The sequence below is a fragment of the Nestor notabilis genome, unplaced genomic scaffold, assembly GCF_000696875.1.
Source record: "Nestor notabilis isolate BGI_N333 unplaced genomic scaffold, ASM69687v1 scaffold17712, whole genome shotgun sequence".
Classification (NCBI taxonomy): domain Eukaryota; kingdom Metazoa; phylum Chordata; class Aves; order Psittaciformes; family Psittacidae; genus Nestor; species Nestor notabilis.
The window spans coordinates 30,691-45,254 of NW_009917190.1; the positions used below are offsets into that span (position 1 = coordinate 30,691).

General features: G+C 39.2%; 1 protein-coding gene across 1 annotated transcript in view; it reads right to left on the minus strand.

Annotated features, from left to right (window-relative positions):
- SNX4 (sorting nexin 4) overlaps positions 1 to 14,564 on the minus strand; it is a 32,581-nt gene that overhangs the window by 5,466 nt on the left and 12,551 nt on the right. Inside the window, exons 5-8 of the mRNA XM_010024977.1 lie at positions 11,393 to 11,448; positions 6,730 to 6,802; positions 5,163 to 5,224; positions 3,558 to 3,623 (exon numbers count right to left, since the gene is read on the minus strand). Of these exons, the coding sequence (XP_010023279.1) occupies positions 3,558 to 3,623; positions 5,163 to 5,224; positions 6,730 to 6,802; positions 11,393 to 11,448 (257 nt within the window). The remainder of the gene's footprint in view (positions 1 to 3,557; positions 3,624 to 5,162; positions 5,225 to 6,729; positions 6,803 to 11,392; positions 11,449 to 14,564) is intronic.

A 14,564-nucleotide genomic window follows, 5' to 3' on the forward strand; every position in this document is an offset into this window, starting at 1 on the left:
ATGACGCAGTTTTTCTTAGAGGGAAGAAAACCAATTTATTCCTTTTCTTCAGTGGACTGTCAATAGTCAGCACCAAGGCAAAAAAGACGTGGTGCAGAAGAAATCCTACAAGGCTTAAAGCATTAAGGCATAGGAACTTGAACATCACGCCTTCTGAAAAGCAAAGAGGCTGCTTTCATTGTTCGTTTTTCAGCCTGAGTATGAGACAACTCACAGTGGTGCTCTGAACACTACAACATAACATCCTTCAGCTCCTTGAAAGTCTGTTTTAGCCTGCAATACAGGACATGTGTCACTGGAGATAAACAGAATGAATACAATCTCATCACAAATGCCTTCATTTATTCTGCTAATTCAGTCTGGATTCTCAAGTATGTGGCAAACCCCTACACAGCTGCAGGCTCCCTGGAGTGATCATATGCCCATACTTGTCTAGTGACCAGCGCAAGAGGACCCAAATGTCAATTACAGCACCCCTTGGCTTTAAAGTTTTTGCAAAATCTTTTGAGGTTCTTCCCTTTCTTTCAGTGCCTCTCCAGTAACTGGCTCTATGGAAGAAGTGACAGTCTCAAGCTGTACGGAACTGGTAATGTGACTTGGGAGACAAGAAATCCTGCAAGCTCTAAAAGGAACAACAAAGTCACTTAGACCCTTGGGAATCTAAAGGAGGTATCTGAAGGAAACACTCCTGCTGGAAGTTGTCATCCTCAGGCATGCTCAATAGAGCATGGGCAGCAAGGCTCTTCAAAGAGCTACTTGCAGAATAACTTAAAATGGGAAGACTGAAAAAGAGCTGAAAACACGCACACCTGTGCATTAATTTTATAAGTTTGCAAGGAAGATGAGCTGTTTTGATTCTCTGCAAAATCAAAGAGATGGCACAAGCAGGAAAAGCCCTACCAAGGCTATTGGTGATAAGTAAGCATAACATGAAATGACCAGTAACTGCAGATCAGTTTAAGTAGAAGGGAAAAAGTACAGGCACAACAAGAATTCACATTATGAATCAAACTAAGGAAGACGCCCAACTGCTGAAAAATATACTTGTTCTGAAAAAATCCTACAGCTACACAGGTCATAAGTGGCTTACCCTCTCTATTTTTAAAAGTTCTGAAGTGCAATAGTTTTAGTACAGTGGTTAGATTTTTCAGGGCAGCAGATGGACCACACTTCATTTACAAGTAAGTTCCAAGTTTAAAGCAGTGCTAGAGCTCATCTGCGGCAAAGCTCCTCTGCAAAAAATCAAATAAAAAACACCAGCAAACCAGAACCCACCTTACCCAGACAGAGTTTTCATAGTCACACTGAAGTTTGATTTCAAAAACAAAAGAAGAAAACCAACCAACCAAATAAAAACCAAACCCCCAAAAAAGTAGTAAGACAAGCTGTATTTTTGACTGCCTAAGTTGAAGCTTAAATACTGGTTTGTCCTAAACAGGTAGGCAAACCAGAGAAAATCTTACGAAGAGACACTGCAGTTCTAAAGGTACCTAACATGTTCCCATCCTTCATGGGAATCATCAGCTAAACCCCGGGATGAGTTTAGACTGGTTCCACCTGCAATGACAGTCTATTTGATGCAGAGATAAAGGGTCTCTCATTAGTAGAATAAAGGACAGAAGTCAAAGGTCCAGCATTTTTTCCTTTCATCTTTTAAATGCCAGAATCACAACAATTCATTCAAGCTTTCCCAGCATACTCCATTGTTTTCTATCACTTCAGCAAACTTCATCCTGTTACATATAGCACACACCCAGAGAAGCTTTGGGATGTCTTCTCCAAATATTAAGCAGTTTTAGATCATACTAAACAATAACAACTGAAAAGTTTAAACAAACATCTAGTAAAGACTACAACATATGGGGCAGATAGAGGATAATTAAATTAGTCTTGAAGTTTAACGTCTATATTAGGCAAACTTCTTGAAGTAGCTTTCTGTTGCAGTACAATCCTGTCTAATGTTATGGGAATGGTAACTGGACTGGTAAGTTATACTTTCAAGAGATCATAGATATGAACCTTACTTGTAGGAGACCACATGGGTCACTGAATGAGTTCCTCAATCTCACAGCTGCTACTTCTTGTTTGTCACCAAGAGATTACTGTTGTACAAGAGTGCACAAGCAGAAGAGATAACAATGAAAGCTACCTTAGACTTCATGCAGTGATTAAAGTTACCCAGAAATTCACTGCCATTACCCTGGATCTTTAACCCTAACTTGTTACAGGCAGGAATATTATATATCTCGGATGTGTGGAGAGAGTTCAGCCTCCTGACTGAGAAGTGTGACCCACTTCTTTTAGTTGGTTATGCATTTCTAGATGTTTGACATCTTAGTGCGGTGTATCCAAACCACTGAAAACCTATTTGTGCCTCCTTAACTCCTCCGTACTATACCATGTTTTCATATTCTCTTCAATTTCTGCATATTGCAGTAGGTGCTTAACAATGTATTCCATCTCTACTTCCATTACTTGCTTCTGAAAGCAGAATGCATTCTCCATTTCTTCTAACCAGGGCCCTCTGCCTAAAAAAAATACTGCAGCTTTTTTGTTTGCAAACCATGATGTTAGCCAAAATACAGAAGTGTGAATAAATTATTCAGAGGGGTTCAAATTCTTAAAGATCTGATAAAACCCAAATTCTTCTGAAGAACCTGCGGGCAGTTTGGCACAGCACTTCAAACCCTTTCACCTACCAAGACATAACACCAATAAAAATCAGGCAGTAGTATATACATAAATCTGCACTGCAAACTAAAACTGGTAACTTGAGTTCCACACAAATTATACTTTATCAGTAAAAATACTGTATGAAGTGTCAAGCAGCTTCCATCTCTTGCTGAAGTTGTTACTTATCTGTACTGCGCAGTTATAGAAGAGGAATCAGAGTGATGAGAAATTATACTGTTTCACTTACTATATATGACTACCTGAAAAGCAGAGAGCAGTAGCCTAGAATACAACTTCTGCAAGCACTCTGAAGTGCTAGACTCTTATTTTGAAGGTTGTGCTTTGAATACTCTGCCAACTGACTCTAAAGATGCAAAGAGGGAGGATTCTCTACTTCATTGCTTCCAGTCACTATTTGTTTCAAGAATCCATTGGAGTTTTGATGCTGATTAATTTCTTAACTCTCTGTAATTAAGTCCAAATCTGTGTACCATCTACTGCATGGTACAAAATGCTCCTATCAAAACCAAACGGATCTCTTCAGGGCTGCAGTACATTAAAGTTGTATTCCATCAGTTTCTGGCATAGTAGCTTAAAAGAAAAACTGGAAGGATTCCAAACACTTCTACAATTTCAAAATAATAATAAAAAAAGAAACCCCTCTGGTTCTCCCGAGACCTTTTGAGCTACTTAATACTGTACGTGGATGCTAAAGTTGTGCCTGCATCCAAATCACAGAAACACTGTATACCTAAAAACAACACACCCTCAACTTTCTCTGTACTCTACTTGTATGTACTTCGGGGTTGAGGGAAAAGAGAGGAAAGAGGGAGAGTTCCACATCTGGCTTACATCAAACTATCAGATATTCAGTCAGTACTTACACATCCATGTGGTGGCCAGCACTCTGCAACCCATCCCCCATCTCCTTTTCTATTGCACTCCACTCACTGTAGGAAAAACAAACGAGAAACAACATCACACATGAAGGGTAAGGGAAGTTAATAAGCTGCATCCTGTATATAGTTTCTTTCCAGGTGACACCTGAATGGAAACTGCCTCAAAGCTAAACTTGGCCAAACTATTTTCTTCCTCTAAGGAGGAACACTGACTATGTGGCAAGTCTATTTACGACACTCTGCTAAACAACTGTCCCTGACACCTAAACTCATCCTTGAAAGCATACTTAAGTTTGGGATTAGTTTTGAGCAGAAAAGTCTCATTTAAATAGATAAAACTCAATTAAAACCAACAAAACAAAAAATCCCCCCAAAACCACCCCACCACCACCCCCAAACACCACTGCCTTGCACCTAAAAAGGGGAAGGGCAGAACTTTCCAAACCAGAATTTGGTCTAACATACTCATCGAGAAGAAACTAAGCCTTCTGGACTTGTAACACATCAGATGGAAGCCTCTCATCCCAGAAAACATTAGGTGGGATTTGACATTTGCAAGTGTTTTACTGCTCCTGAAACCGTTTGCTGTATGTCGTTTTCTGTTTTCCCAGTAGACTCCTGTTTAGTTCTATTAATTAAAAAAAACCCAAACCAAAAACAACTTACAAACCACCTCATTACTGCAACTACCTATTCACGTTAGGAAGATCATTTAGATATAGAAGGAAAGAGAGCTACAATAAAGATAGCAAAAGACTGGTTCTGGACGTCCAAGTATGTACGCTGCAATTTTAATTGTGTTTTCAGCTCTGTGAAGCCTTATGAGATTTCTTAGTTACAAGAATTACACCCGCAACTCTCTTTACAAGAAAAAAGGAGGGGGTCCCCTTGTATTTCACATAATTTATGTCTAATGCATCTATTCTGTCCTTCAGTTTTTCATAAACATTCCACTCGGCTGATGTTGACATTTGTTTGTCTTTGTGTTATTACAGAACTACACCTAATTTCATTTTAAAACCCCCAATGAGAAAGACATCTGCAATCCATTAACCCAGAGAATTAAATTTAGCACTTGAACAGTGTGTAGAAGCAGGAGGTTTCCCTTAACCAGAAGTTTAGATTCTTTAATTCTCTAGTGAGATGGAAAACTTGAGCATGCAATTCACTCATATAAATCAAAGAAATGGTTGGCAAATTTGCTTTAAAAAAGTACTAAAACTCGATAGATACAGCTGTTGATTTTTAACCACGAAAAGGATCTAGAAGCTTTTCAGAGACAACTGCATGAAAATGGGTACTAAGATACTTTTTGAAGACAAAGAATGCCAACCCAACAGCAAAAGCCCCAGAGGTCTGGAATACAAAACAAAAAGCTGAAGTCTTCCTCTAGAGACTAAGCTCAGGCAATCCAGAGAGCACTATATCCAACACAGAAATTTCATTAGTATTGCAATATTAAATTTTCCAAGGTAGACACCGAAATGTTTTGCATATACTTTTTAAAAGCATAATAACATAACCAACAAATTCCCTTCTATCTCTCTACATCTGTCTATGTATGTATTTAAAAACTGGATAAACTCTTACCTGAATACTCTTCCATAGTTGCCATGGACTTTATAGACACCATATAGCCGGTCTGCTACCCTCTGAAACATTTTAGGGTCAGATTTTGGTCATCTACATTAAGCGCAGTTACTTTGTGAAAATCCATATATAAAATTCAAGCTGAAGCCTTAATGTTTTACACAGGTAAACAAGATTAGGCCTAAATCTAATCTAATCCAATCCACTACTGAAGGAAAAAAAAAAAAAAAAAAAAAAGGAAAATCAACAGCACAAAGTCTTTGAAGACTGAAGTCACAATCAAGGCTATATGGAAAAGTAGCCTTTCAAGTTCTGCTTTGGAAGCACTTATTTATAGGATATGCCTACGGAGACCACAAATAAATTACCTTCAGTTTTTGATAACCATGTAAGGCACCTTTTAAAAAAAAAAAAAAAAAAAAAAAAAATTATAGGGAAATCTTCAGTAAAATTCTAAGTGACTTGATTTTTCCACCCAGATCAGTGAAACGAAGGGAGGGAAATGAGCTATCCATTGCAGAACTTGCTGCTCAAGCTAGATATGTCATTTCAGCTGTTGGGAGAGTCAGTACCTCCTGCAGCCAGCATTAAACTGTTGGCAACAACCTCAGTAGAAAAGACCACATGTACACCCTGAAGCATGACCTGTAGTCTCGATAATGCCTGTGTAACTGTGATGTACCAATGAATGAGATTGAAGTTCTGCAAGAGTTACTGAATTGGTCTGTCAAAGCAGTAAAAAGAAAACATAAGCAAATTGCCCAACAGATCTCATGCACACAGCCTGAGAAAGAAAAGGCACTGTCACTAACACCAGTGATTAATCCTCTCAAGGACCTCAGCTCAACAAGGCAATCCATCACCACCCTTTCTGCCACATAGTTTCCATCAAAAATTAAATCCCTGTTGAAGATACTAAAAAGCAGTATTATGCTCATTATTGGAATTGCAATTTCCTATTTCCTTCTTGTGACTTGAGAAAAAAAAAAAAAAAAAAGCAGCTTCCATTCTTAACCCACAGAGAATCTTGATGCATGACATAATTGTTCTCATCATTAGAAAGAACGTTATTCATTACACATTGAAGAACAAGCCAAAAAAAGAAAAGAATGTTCTGTGAAGCATATAGGATTCATACTACAAGCTCTGGAAAACGAAGTATTATATGTCTGCCCAGAAAACCATGTTTTGGGGCCCTTCCCAGCCCAGACATCCAGCAAAAGCAACTTGTCTTCTGAATAGAGAGAAGCAGACATCTCAATCTTCTTTAAAACACCTCCACCTCATACATGGCCATCACAGGAAGGGCAGATTAGCAACATGGATGTGTTTACTCCTCCAATGACTGTCAAACTCAACCATCATATTTGGAACTCCTCTCCCTCAAATCCGTACAAAGCCAGCACCCCCCCTTTGCCACCTCCTGCCCCACACTCCAGAGCCAGACTCTCTCAGGGAAAGCTGCCCTTACTCTAGAACAAATATTCCAGTTCTCTTGACTAAACAAGATATACAGCCTTATAAATAAATTACACTATTTGTCACGACACACATGGGAAATACTTACAGCTCTGACTCGCAGAAGGTGTGATATGACAGACTGCAGTTCATCGCTATAGTGTTTTAGCTCAGTAAATCTCCTGGGAGCAGGAAACAGATAGTACATCATTAGCCATCATGAAAGCAAGCTTTCCCAGAATGCAAGATAGAGCCACAATGCTACAGCCAGCGAAGACAGAGCCTGGATTATGTTGAAGTGGAATTAGCTGAAGACTCCTAAAAGAAGTGACTGCAGAGTTTAATTTCCCTAAAGTGAACCACCCAACACTTGCATGACTGCTATTTTCTTTATATGCAATCATTGAATGTTCACATCAACTCAAGAGATAAAATTTTATGAAATAAAAATAAAAAGCAGCTAACTGAAATTACTACATCTATATCACTGGGGTGCTTCTTTGTTGTGTTGTTGGGTTTTTTTAAAAAACAGAACTTATAAAAGCAAGCATTAGTGAATAGGAAAGTTTCAAGTAAGTATAAAGCCAAAATCTGGTGAAGCATACTTAATAAAAACTTGTTCACATTTCTGACCTGACAAAGATACTTTAATTTCAAGCTGCCATCTAGCCAGTTATAAGTATAGCTTTTCAGGAGTCCAAGTTCACAATTACCACAACTCCTCTAAGGCTAATCCATATGGTAATTGTAACTGGTTATATATGAAACCCTATTGAGATTTGTACCTGCACAGGAGTCACAGATGGCTAAAAGCTATCGAATCACTACAATCTTAATACCAGTCACATAACCCACTGCAAGTGATCATATACACACTGCTGGTCTGCCACTGCTGAAGGAAAGAGTCACCTCAGTTAGGCCTTGGTGGTAGTTTCTTATGCTGATGGCAAAGATTAATCAGTTGCCACAGCTTTTCTTGTGACTGGTATCCAATTAATCCACAGCAACAGCCACTTCTGTATATGTAAACCCTTCCTACTACACACAAGTCCAACTCATGACCTACTTTGGTACCCAAGAATGCGTTTCATCCAAATGGGAAGGCCAAGAACAGCTTTACCTAAATTACTAAACAGTGATCTGAAAATGAACAAACACAGAAGAACACAACCAGAATCAAGGAATGAGAGACTAAGATTAGCCTTCCAGGTTGATATTTCAGCCCCAAAAGCTGCACCCCTCCTCCCACCACAGGCACACAGTCAGACTTCTTATTTCAGAATAGCTTGTACCCAAGAGGTCTTACTGAAATAAGTCAGGTCACTTGTTTTGGATGACCAAGTATGAAATTCCAGGGTTTTTCATTTAGCATCTCTTCTTCCTCTGTAAGTAAGACTTCCCCTACAATATTCTTGTCCTTAAATTCAGGAAGCAAAAGCTTTATTGCCATTTCTAATATTTTTGCTCTCAAGGAAGCATTTTTATAAGATTATGACACACACAGGGTTAAAGTACATAAAAAGATTTAAAAGGCAGCAGAGAAACTGTACGGGAAAAATAAATGTAGTCATTGATCTGCACAGTGGGGTTTAGAGAGCAATCTTTTCAGTTTACACTTTATAAAATATGCACCAGGGCTGCGTGTCAGACAGCTGCAGACATGTACAGTGAAGATATTTGAAATAATTGAACTGAAAACAAAAGATTAAAAAGCATGCCTTCAGCTCCGGAAGACTCCCTTTTCCACTCCAGAAATTTATAATGAAAAGTTTTATTTATCCTGTTTTGTGGCAAGAAAGCTTTTAGGAATGCTGTACTCCCTGAAGGCCTGAGTCAGGAACCTAAGAGGACTTTCAGTGTCCTGGAGTCTGGCAGCAATACATCTTCTGCCATGCCAATTCCTCCTCCATTAAAAGATAAAATAATAGTAACAAAAAAATTACTACTGCAGAACCAAGCTGTCTTCTTTTTATTGTCTCAGAAAAGCATAAACCAGTAAAAGCAATGCTATTTTTGCCCAATCTTCTGTGAAGGTTGAAAGTTTCACAAATATAATTTTTCTGGAAAAGCTATATTTAAGACACTGGTGGTGTGGCAGATCAAAGGTTTAACTCTCAAGTAGTTGCTTAAGTCCTACTTGCTAGCGTTCTTCGTAAAAAAAAAAAAAATAATTAAGAAAAAATGCATAATTATAAAGTAATTTCCAAACTGAGATTGGTGCCGCACACAAAGGGACATTTACTTTCCAGTGCATAACAGCAGAAGTGTGAAAAAAGACACAGTTTTGACACTAAGTAACCAAGGCTTTTTTAACCAGCACTTTTCATTTGGTTTTACTGGTTCTGCAACATTACCAACAGCCAAGACATTTAACTGAGCTATTAAGTAGAACTTAAGACACAAATGAAGAAAAGATCAGGTCACATTTCTGTAGGCACACCACCAGGTTTCTCCTCAAAAATATCTTCCATGGTAATGGCAAAGAAGATAACTTCATTTAGAGTAGACAGCATTTCAATATAAGTTACTTCGTGCATTTTGCTCAACAGTAAGTACTCCTCCTTACATCAGGGAGGGCAGTGCCATTTTCCTGTTTGTGAAGGAAGACATTATAAGAACAGAACAGTTCACTAAAGAACAAGTCACTTATCTGAGTAACCAGACAGAAAAAAAGAAGAGCTACTTAAAGAAAAAATAATAATCTCCCTGAGGAAAGGATTTAGTGTTCTCTAAACACATCTTTCACCAAGAAGAAACCTATTGTTTTGATTAAAGCACATAAAAGAGAACAAGATGATGGGTGCCATGAAGCCAAATCAGAGTTCCACAGTAGATACAGATTTATCTCTGAATATGACAATACTGTATTTTTATCACCATAAAATTTCACTATTGAAGATATTAAGTGCTCCCCACAGGAAGAAGTTTAGTTTCCAGTCTAAATTTGACCTCATAGAGCAGCATTGTTTCAGCTGTTTAAGCTCCTCACGCTGCTCTCGGCTGCAGGGTGCAGTTCCACAGCACTGCGAGGCAATCCAGACCGGGAGGTGCAGCTGTTCTTCACCTGAACCCTTCTTGGTCCAGGATCCTGAAAGCCTACACTCCACAAAGCAGTCAGATCTCATTTCAGAAAGGTGAGCTTGATGAACCCACTTTAGCACCCAGTCACACAAGCACCAAGGGTAACACAGGAGGGCAAGGTGTCAGATTCCAGGCAGCTCAAGCACCAGTGTACTAGGCAGAGCAAGGCACTATCCCTCCCGTTACAGCTGCACACTCTATACTAAAAAGCTCTCCCTGAATTAAAACAAAACAAGAAAACCCACACAAGTTATGCTCTCAGCTATTTATTAAACAGCTTGCACCCAAAAGTTCAATTTGGAAGCTATGCAGCTGGCACAATACAATAGAAAGCATGCGCCCTATCTCTTCAGTGCTGTCAGAGGTCTCTGCTGAGACAGACACTGGGACTGTTTCTGTTACAAGCCCTTTCTCATGTTTTCCTTGTATTGACTCTTTTCCTGCTTTTTACCAAGCCACTTCTCACAATAGCTTTCCTTTCCTGAAACATTAAGTTACTTCAAAATATAACAGTATATTCCTCATCTCAGCCTTAACCAGTCTTGCCCCCTTATGCCTATAGTCAGACTACTAGCGAAGTTTCCCTGCCATGAAAACAGGAAAAGCTAACTCCTACTATCCACAGATGAAAACGTCTGAGGATGAAACATTCAAAATAGGGTCTAATTTCACCTGCAGATACTGAGAGAATCACTGTATTTTGATCTCATATGTAAATGTTGTCTTTTACATTAAACACTAGCTAAAAGCTTCCTTGCTGCCATGGAAGGCTGTAAAAACAAGTGTAATAAAATGGAAAGACTGGACCAACTCACAGATAAGTCTATAAAGAGGTTCAGAAAGGCATGTACCCTCTAACATCCTTCATACAATACCCACAGATGCTAGGGAACTACAAAGGGAACAGACAACAGAAGCAGTCAGGCACATGCATCTCCTATTGCCACTGCTGGACAGCAGATGAACCCAGCAGAGCACTTTGTACAGGTCTCCACTGCTTAGAGATGCAAAGAAGATGCAAAGAGCAACATCTCTTGACCCCACTGCTGCGTACCTTCTAACTATTGCACAAGTAGAAATTCTTGGTTTATGCTTCCCACATCACCCAGGGTGTGATCACCCTCCCACAACATATCCTGACAATTCTGACCAGTTTTTTCATCCAGCAGATTGCTCTAGTGCCTGTCCCAGAGCTTCCTAAACTGCAACTCAGTCACAGCTGAACTGACCTCTGGACTTCCAAAAGCATCTGTGAAAATTGGCAGCTTGAAGAAAACTATGAACTGTAACACCAGTGTGCGTGCATCCAGAATTGTACACTAGCAGATTTTTGGAAAGACCTACTATCAATCTGTATTCTGTTCACGCTTGGAAAGATCTCTTTGCAAACAAATATTAAGAGGCTCTTTTCTCTGTGCCTGGGTTGTTGGGGTTTTTTGTCCCTTTCTTTTAATCTAGCTAAAATGAATGACTTACTTTGCATAAAGCAATGGCATTTCCTTAATTCTAGAAACAGGATTTATCAAACCTTTCCATACTACCTGCTTACTGGGCTTCTGTTAAGATCTGAAGTGCAGAAAGATAATTTTTCTTCTCTGAATTTACACTAAGGAGATAGAGTATTCTGCCATCTGAAGTTACAGTTGTAACTGGAAAAGGGAAAGGGAGGGAAGAAGGATGTGGAATCTTACTTGTCGGGGTTTTTCACTCTGAATGTTGCATTAAGAGCTTTTAATCTGGAATCTGCCTGAAAAAAGGGGAAAAAAAGCTTTGTTAATTTAATGCAATTAAATTCCAGTGACAAAAAAATCTCAGCCTTCTGGCAGCACAATTAGAAAAAAAAAATCCTGCTTTCTTTGCATATTTTAATCCTCAAACATTGAACAAGTTAACACTAGCTATCCTGCATGTCAGATTTTTTATTAAAAACTCAAAAAAATAAGCTATTTTTGTAAACTAGGATGTAACCAGTATCCGCTAAAATTAAGCTGGTAAAATCCAAATCCCACAAAAAGAGTCCCTTCTTAAAATGTTACACAAATCATGGAGTTAAGATACACAACCCTACATTCTTTTTAGATGAAGCAATTAGGTAACGTAAGACCATATGGACAAACTATTTTGTATTTTTCAAACCAAATAAAACCGGTGGTAGGGTGACCTTTATATGCTCTTTATTACTAGGAACAGTTCCCCAGTGAAATCAAAATCTTATATACGGTGTTCTCTCATTTTATGACTTGCTTTACAGAAAATATGTAATTTGTATATCAGAATAGAGCTATTTTTAATGCAATGTTCTCTTCTATAAGGCAACATGTATAAATCTCTACGGAATAAAGTTCAATACCTAATTAAAAAGGTAATTGGCTACTTTACTTTTTGACATGTTGGTTTACCAATGACTGCAACAGCAGTATGGAACTTCTCTAAGCAGGTGGGTTTTGTTGTTTGGGGTTTTTTTTTCAGTCTAATTGAACTTTAAGTTGTGCAATGGTTATTTACTCTTAATAAGACACCAACACAGGTGAGATACCCCAGCCTCATCCGCAGAGGTCCCACATCACCACAACTTTTCACTTCCATGTGGCATTTTACAGAAAGTTCACTTGGGGTTCATCTCTACTGCATGAGATCTCCAGCTCCAGGAAATGGCTTTTGATCAAAACATCTCGCTTTTCAGCAAAAGAAAAATAAAGAAGCACATCTTGGTGAGATGTATAGATTTCCTACAGCATACTCTTTTAGCTAACAGACTGTGCCACAACTGCTAGCAGTAACTTACTTCAGCAGCATTTGTTAGTACTGGTATATGACACAGGAATATTTTGTGCAATGTTACAGCCAACTCGGAGCTTGAAGAGCTATTTTGAATTTGACAGTGAAGGGAACACGGTGTTTTCCCAAAGAAAGAAGCTTCCTTTAGGGCCTACAATACATTTTAGGGCTTTTAGGGCTTCCTTACTGTAACCTCTACAAATGAGACAGGCATGGTTTGAGACTATTTCACTTCCAACCGCATTGGGGCTGAGCAGAAGATACCCATATTTGAATATCACTGCAAGTTGCTTTCATCTGGAACCATCTCTGTATCGTGGGCACTCAGAAGAAGAGCATTCAAGCTGATGGAAAAGCAGCTTCTTTATTGCAACTAGGATGAGAGGTACTGATGGAAATCTTGCCAACTTCAGCTGTCCTCCTTCCAATTATGAAACCATCAATACAAAACAATCTACAAACTGAAAGGTAAGTGAACAAATCCTGCAAGACTGAGACTGATACTGGAAGAAATAGGTTTACTGTCACCACTATGTGCAGTACTCCTCTAAGAATATCTTGCAAAAGAAAGGTAAAGGCAGCATGGGGAGGCATGCCCAAGATAGCACAAGGAATGCAAAACACTGTAGTGACTCCAAGTCCTAGCCTTTATGTTTATTCAGAGTGCTCCATGAGATTGTATGGGCTTGGATCCTCATTGCTGTAACCTGACAAGCCATTACACAAGCCAGTTAGATTTCAGATCGTTCAGACACATGTCCATGTACTCTCACACATTCTCTCTGAATACAAACACCACCTAGGTACACTGATGTTAAATCAGAGTCCTTCCCTTTAATTAGCTATTTCACAGAATACTGTATTTATGTTCAAACAGCAGGCACCAAAGCCATTTGAGTTTGCTGGGACAGCACGCACATTCAAAACATTTACACTTGATCACTTCCAACATTACAGTTACAGGGCAAGCTTTTGTCTCTCCCTTGTCCCAGCCACAACCCAGGGGCCACCTTCAGTCCCTGCTCTCCTGCCCTTCAGCTCACTCAGGATGAGCCCTGAACTTCTCAAGAACCTTATGGTGGCGACAGATAAAATGCAGGCTGCCAGGGCAGCAATGGCAGAGAGCAGAGACCAGGACCTTATTTTCCCCCAGTAAATTGGGAACTCTTCTATTCACTGCAGCTTCAGAAAGTGTTAAAAGCAAGGGCAAAAGGCAACCCTGCACCTGGGGACACGTAGACACATGTAGGGCTCTGAATAAGAGTTCAGTAAGTATACAAGCACTGTCAGGCAGAAGCCAAGGTCCTGCCAACGCTCAGCCCCATAAGCAGGGTTATTTCCTTCTTCCTGTTAACAGCTCAGTAACTCCCACACACCACTTTCAAGCATTTGCCCTGCACAGAGTTATGCTTTTAGAAAAATGTCTGTCCAGTCTTAAACTTGATTTAAGACTAATGCACACAAGCATTTGAGAGATGAACTCCCCATTAAATGAGGTACAGTCAAGGAGTTTTCAGACAGTTAATTCCTACTATGATCCCATAATCATTTAAGAAAACTAAAGAGAGGGGTATTTTCTCCTTCCTAAAGGAGGAGGAGTTGGGTTGAAATCCCAAGTGACAAATCCCTTAAAGAATAAAATTAAGTGCTGGGGGTGGGAGGGAGGAAAGGGATGATTTACTGACACAGTTGGCAGTGTAAACAAAGTCTCCAACATCAACATTCAACTATAACATGCTACACTGCATTAATGCCTAATTTAAAGTTTAGTAGCCTGGTTCAAACCCTTTGGGACAGAAGATACATCCTGCTTTAATGCACCAGCAGCAACACATAAACTGGTGATCCGATTCTAGTCAACACATGGAGTAGAGAGGTTTGTCCTCTAGGGCAGTGCTAAATAACATCTAATCTTGAGGGGTTTATACTTCAGATGTTGAATTAAGATACTTTTTCCCAGGTTTTTGCAAAATGGTATTTTCCTTTCCTAAGGAAACAAGAACTACAAAGTGGAAACTATACATGCAATCAAATCTAGAAGGAAAACAGCACTTGCTCATCTCTCATTTAATCTGCAACACTCTT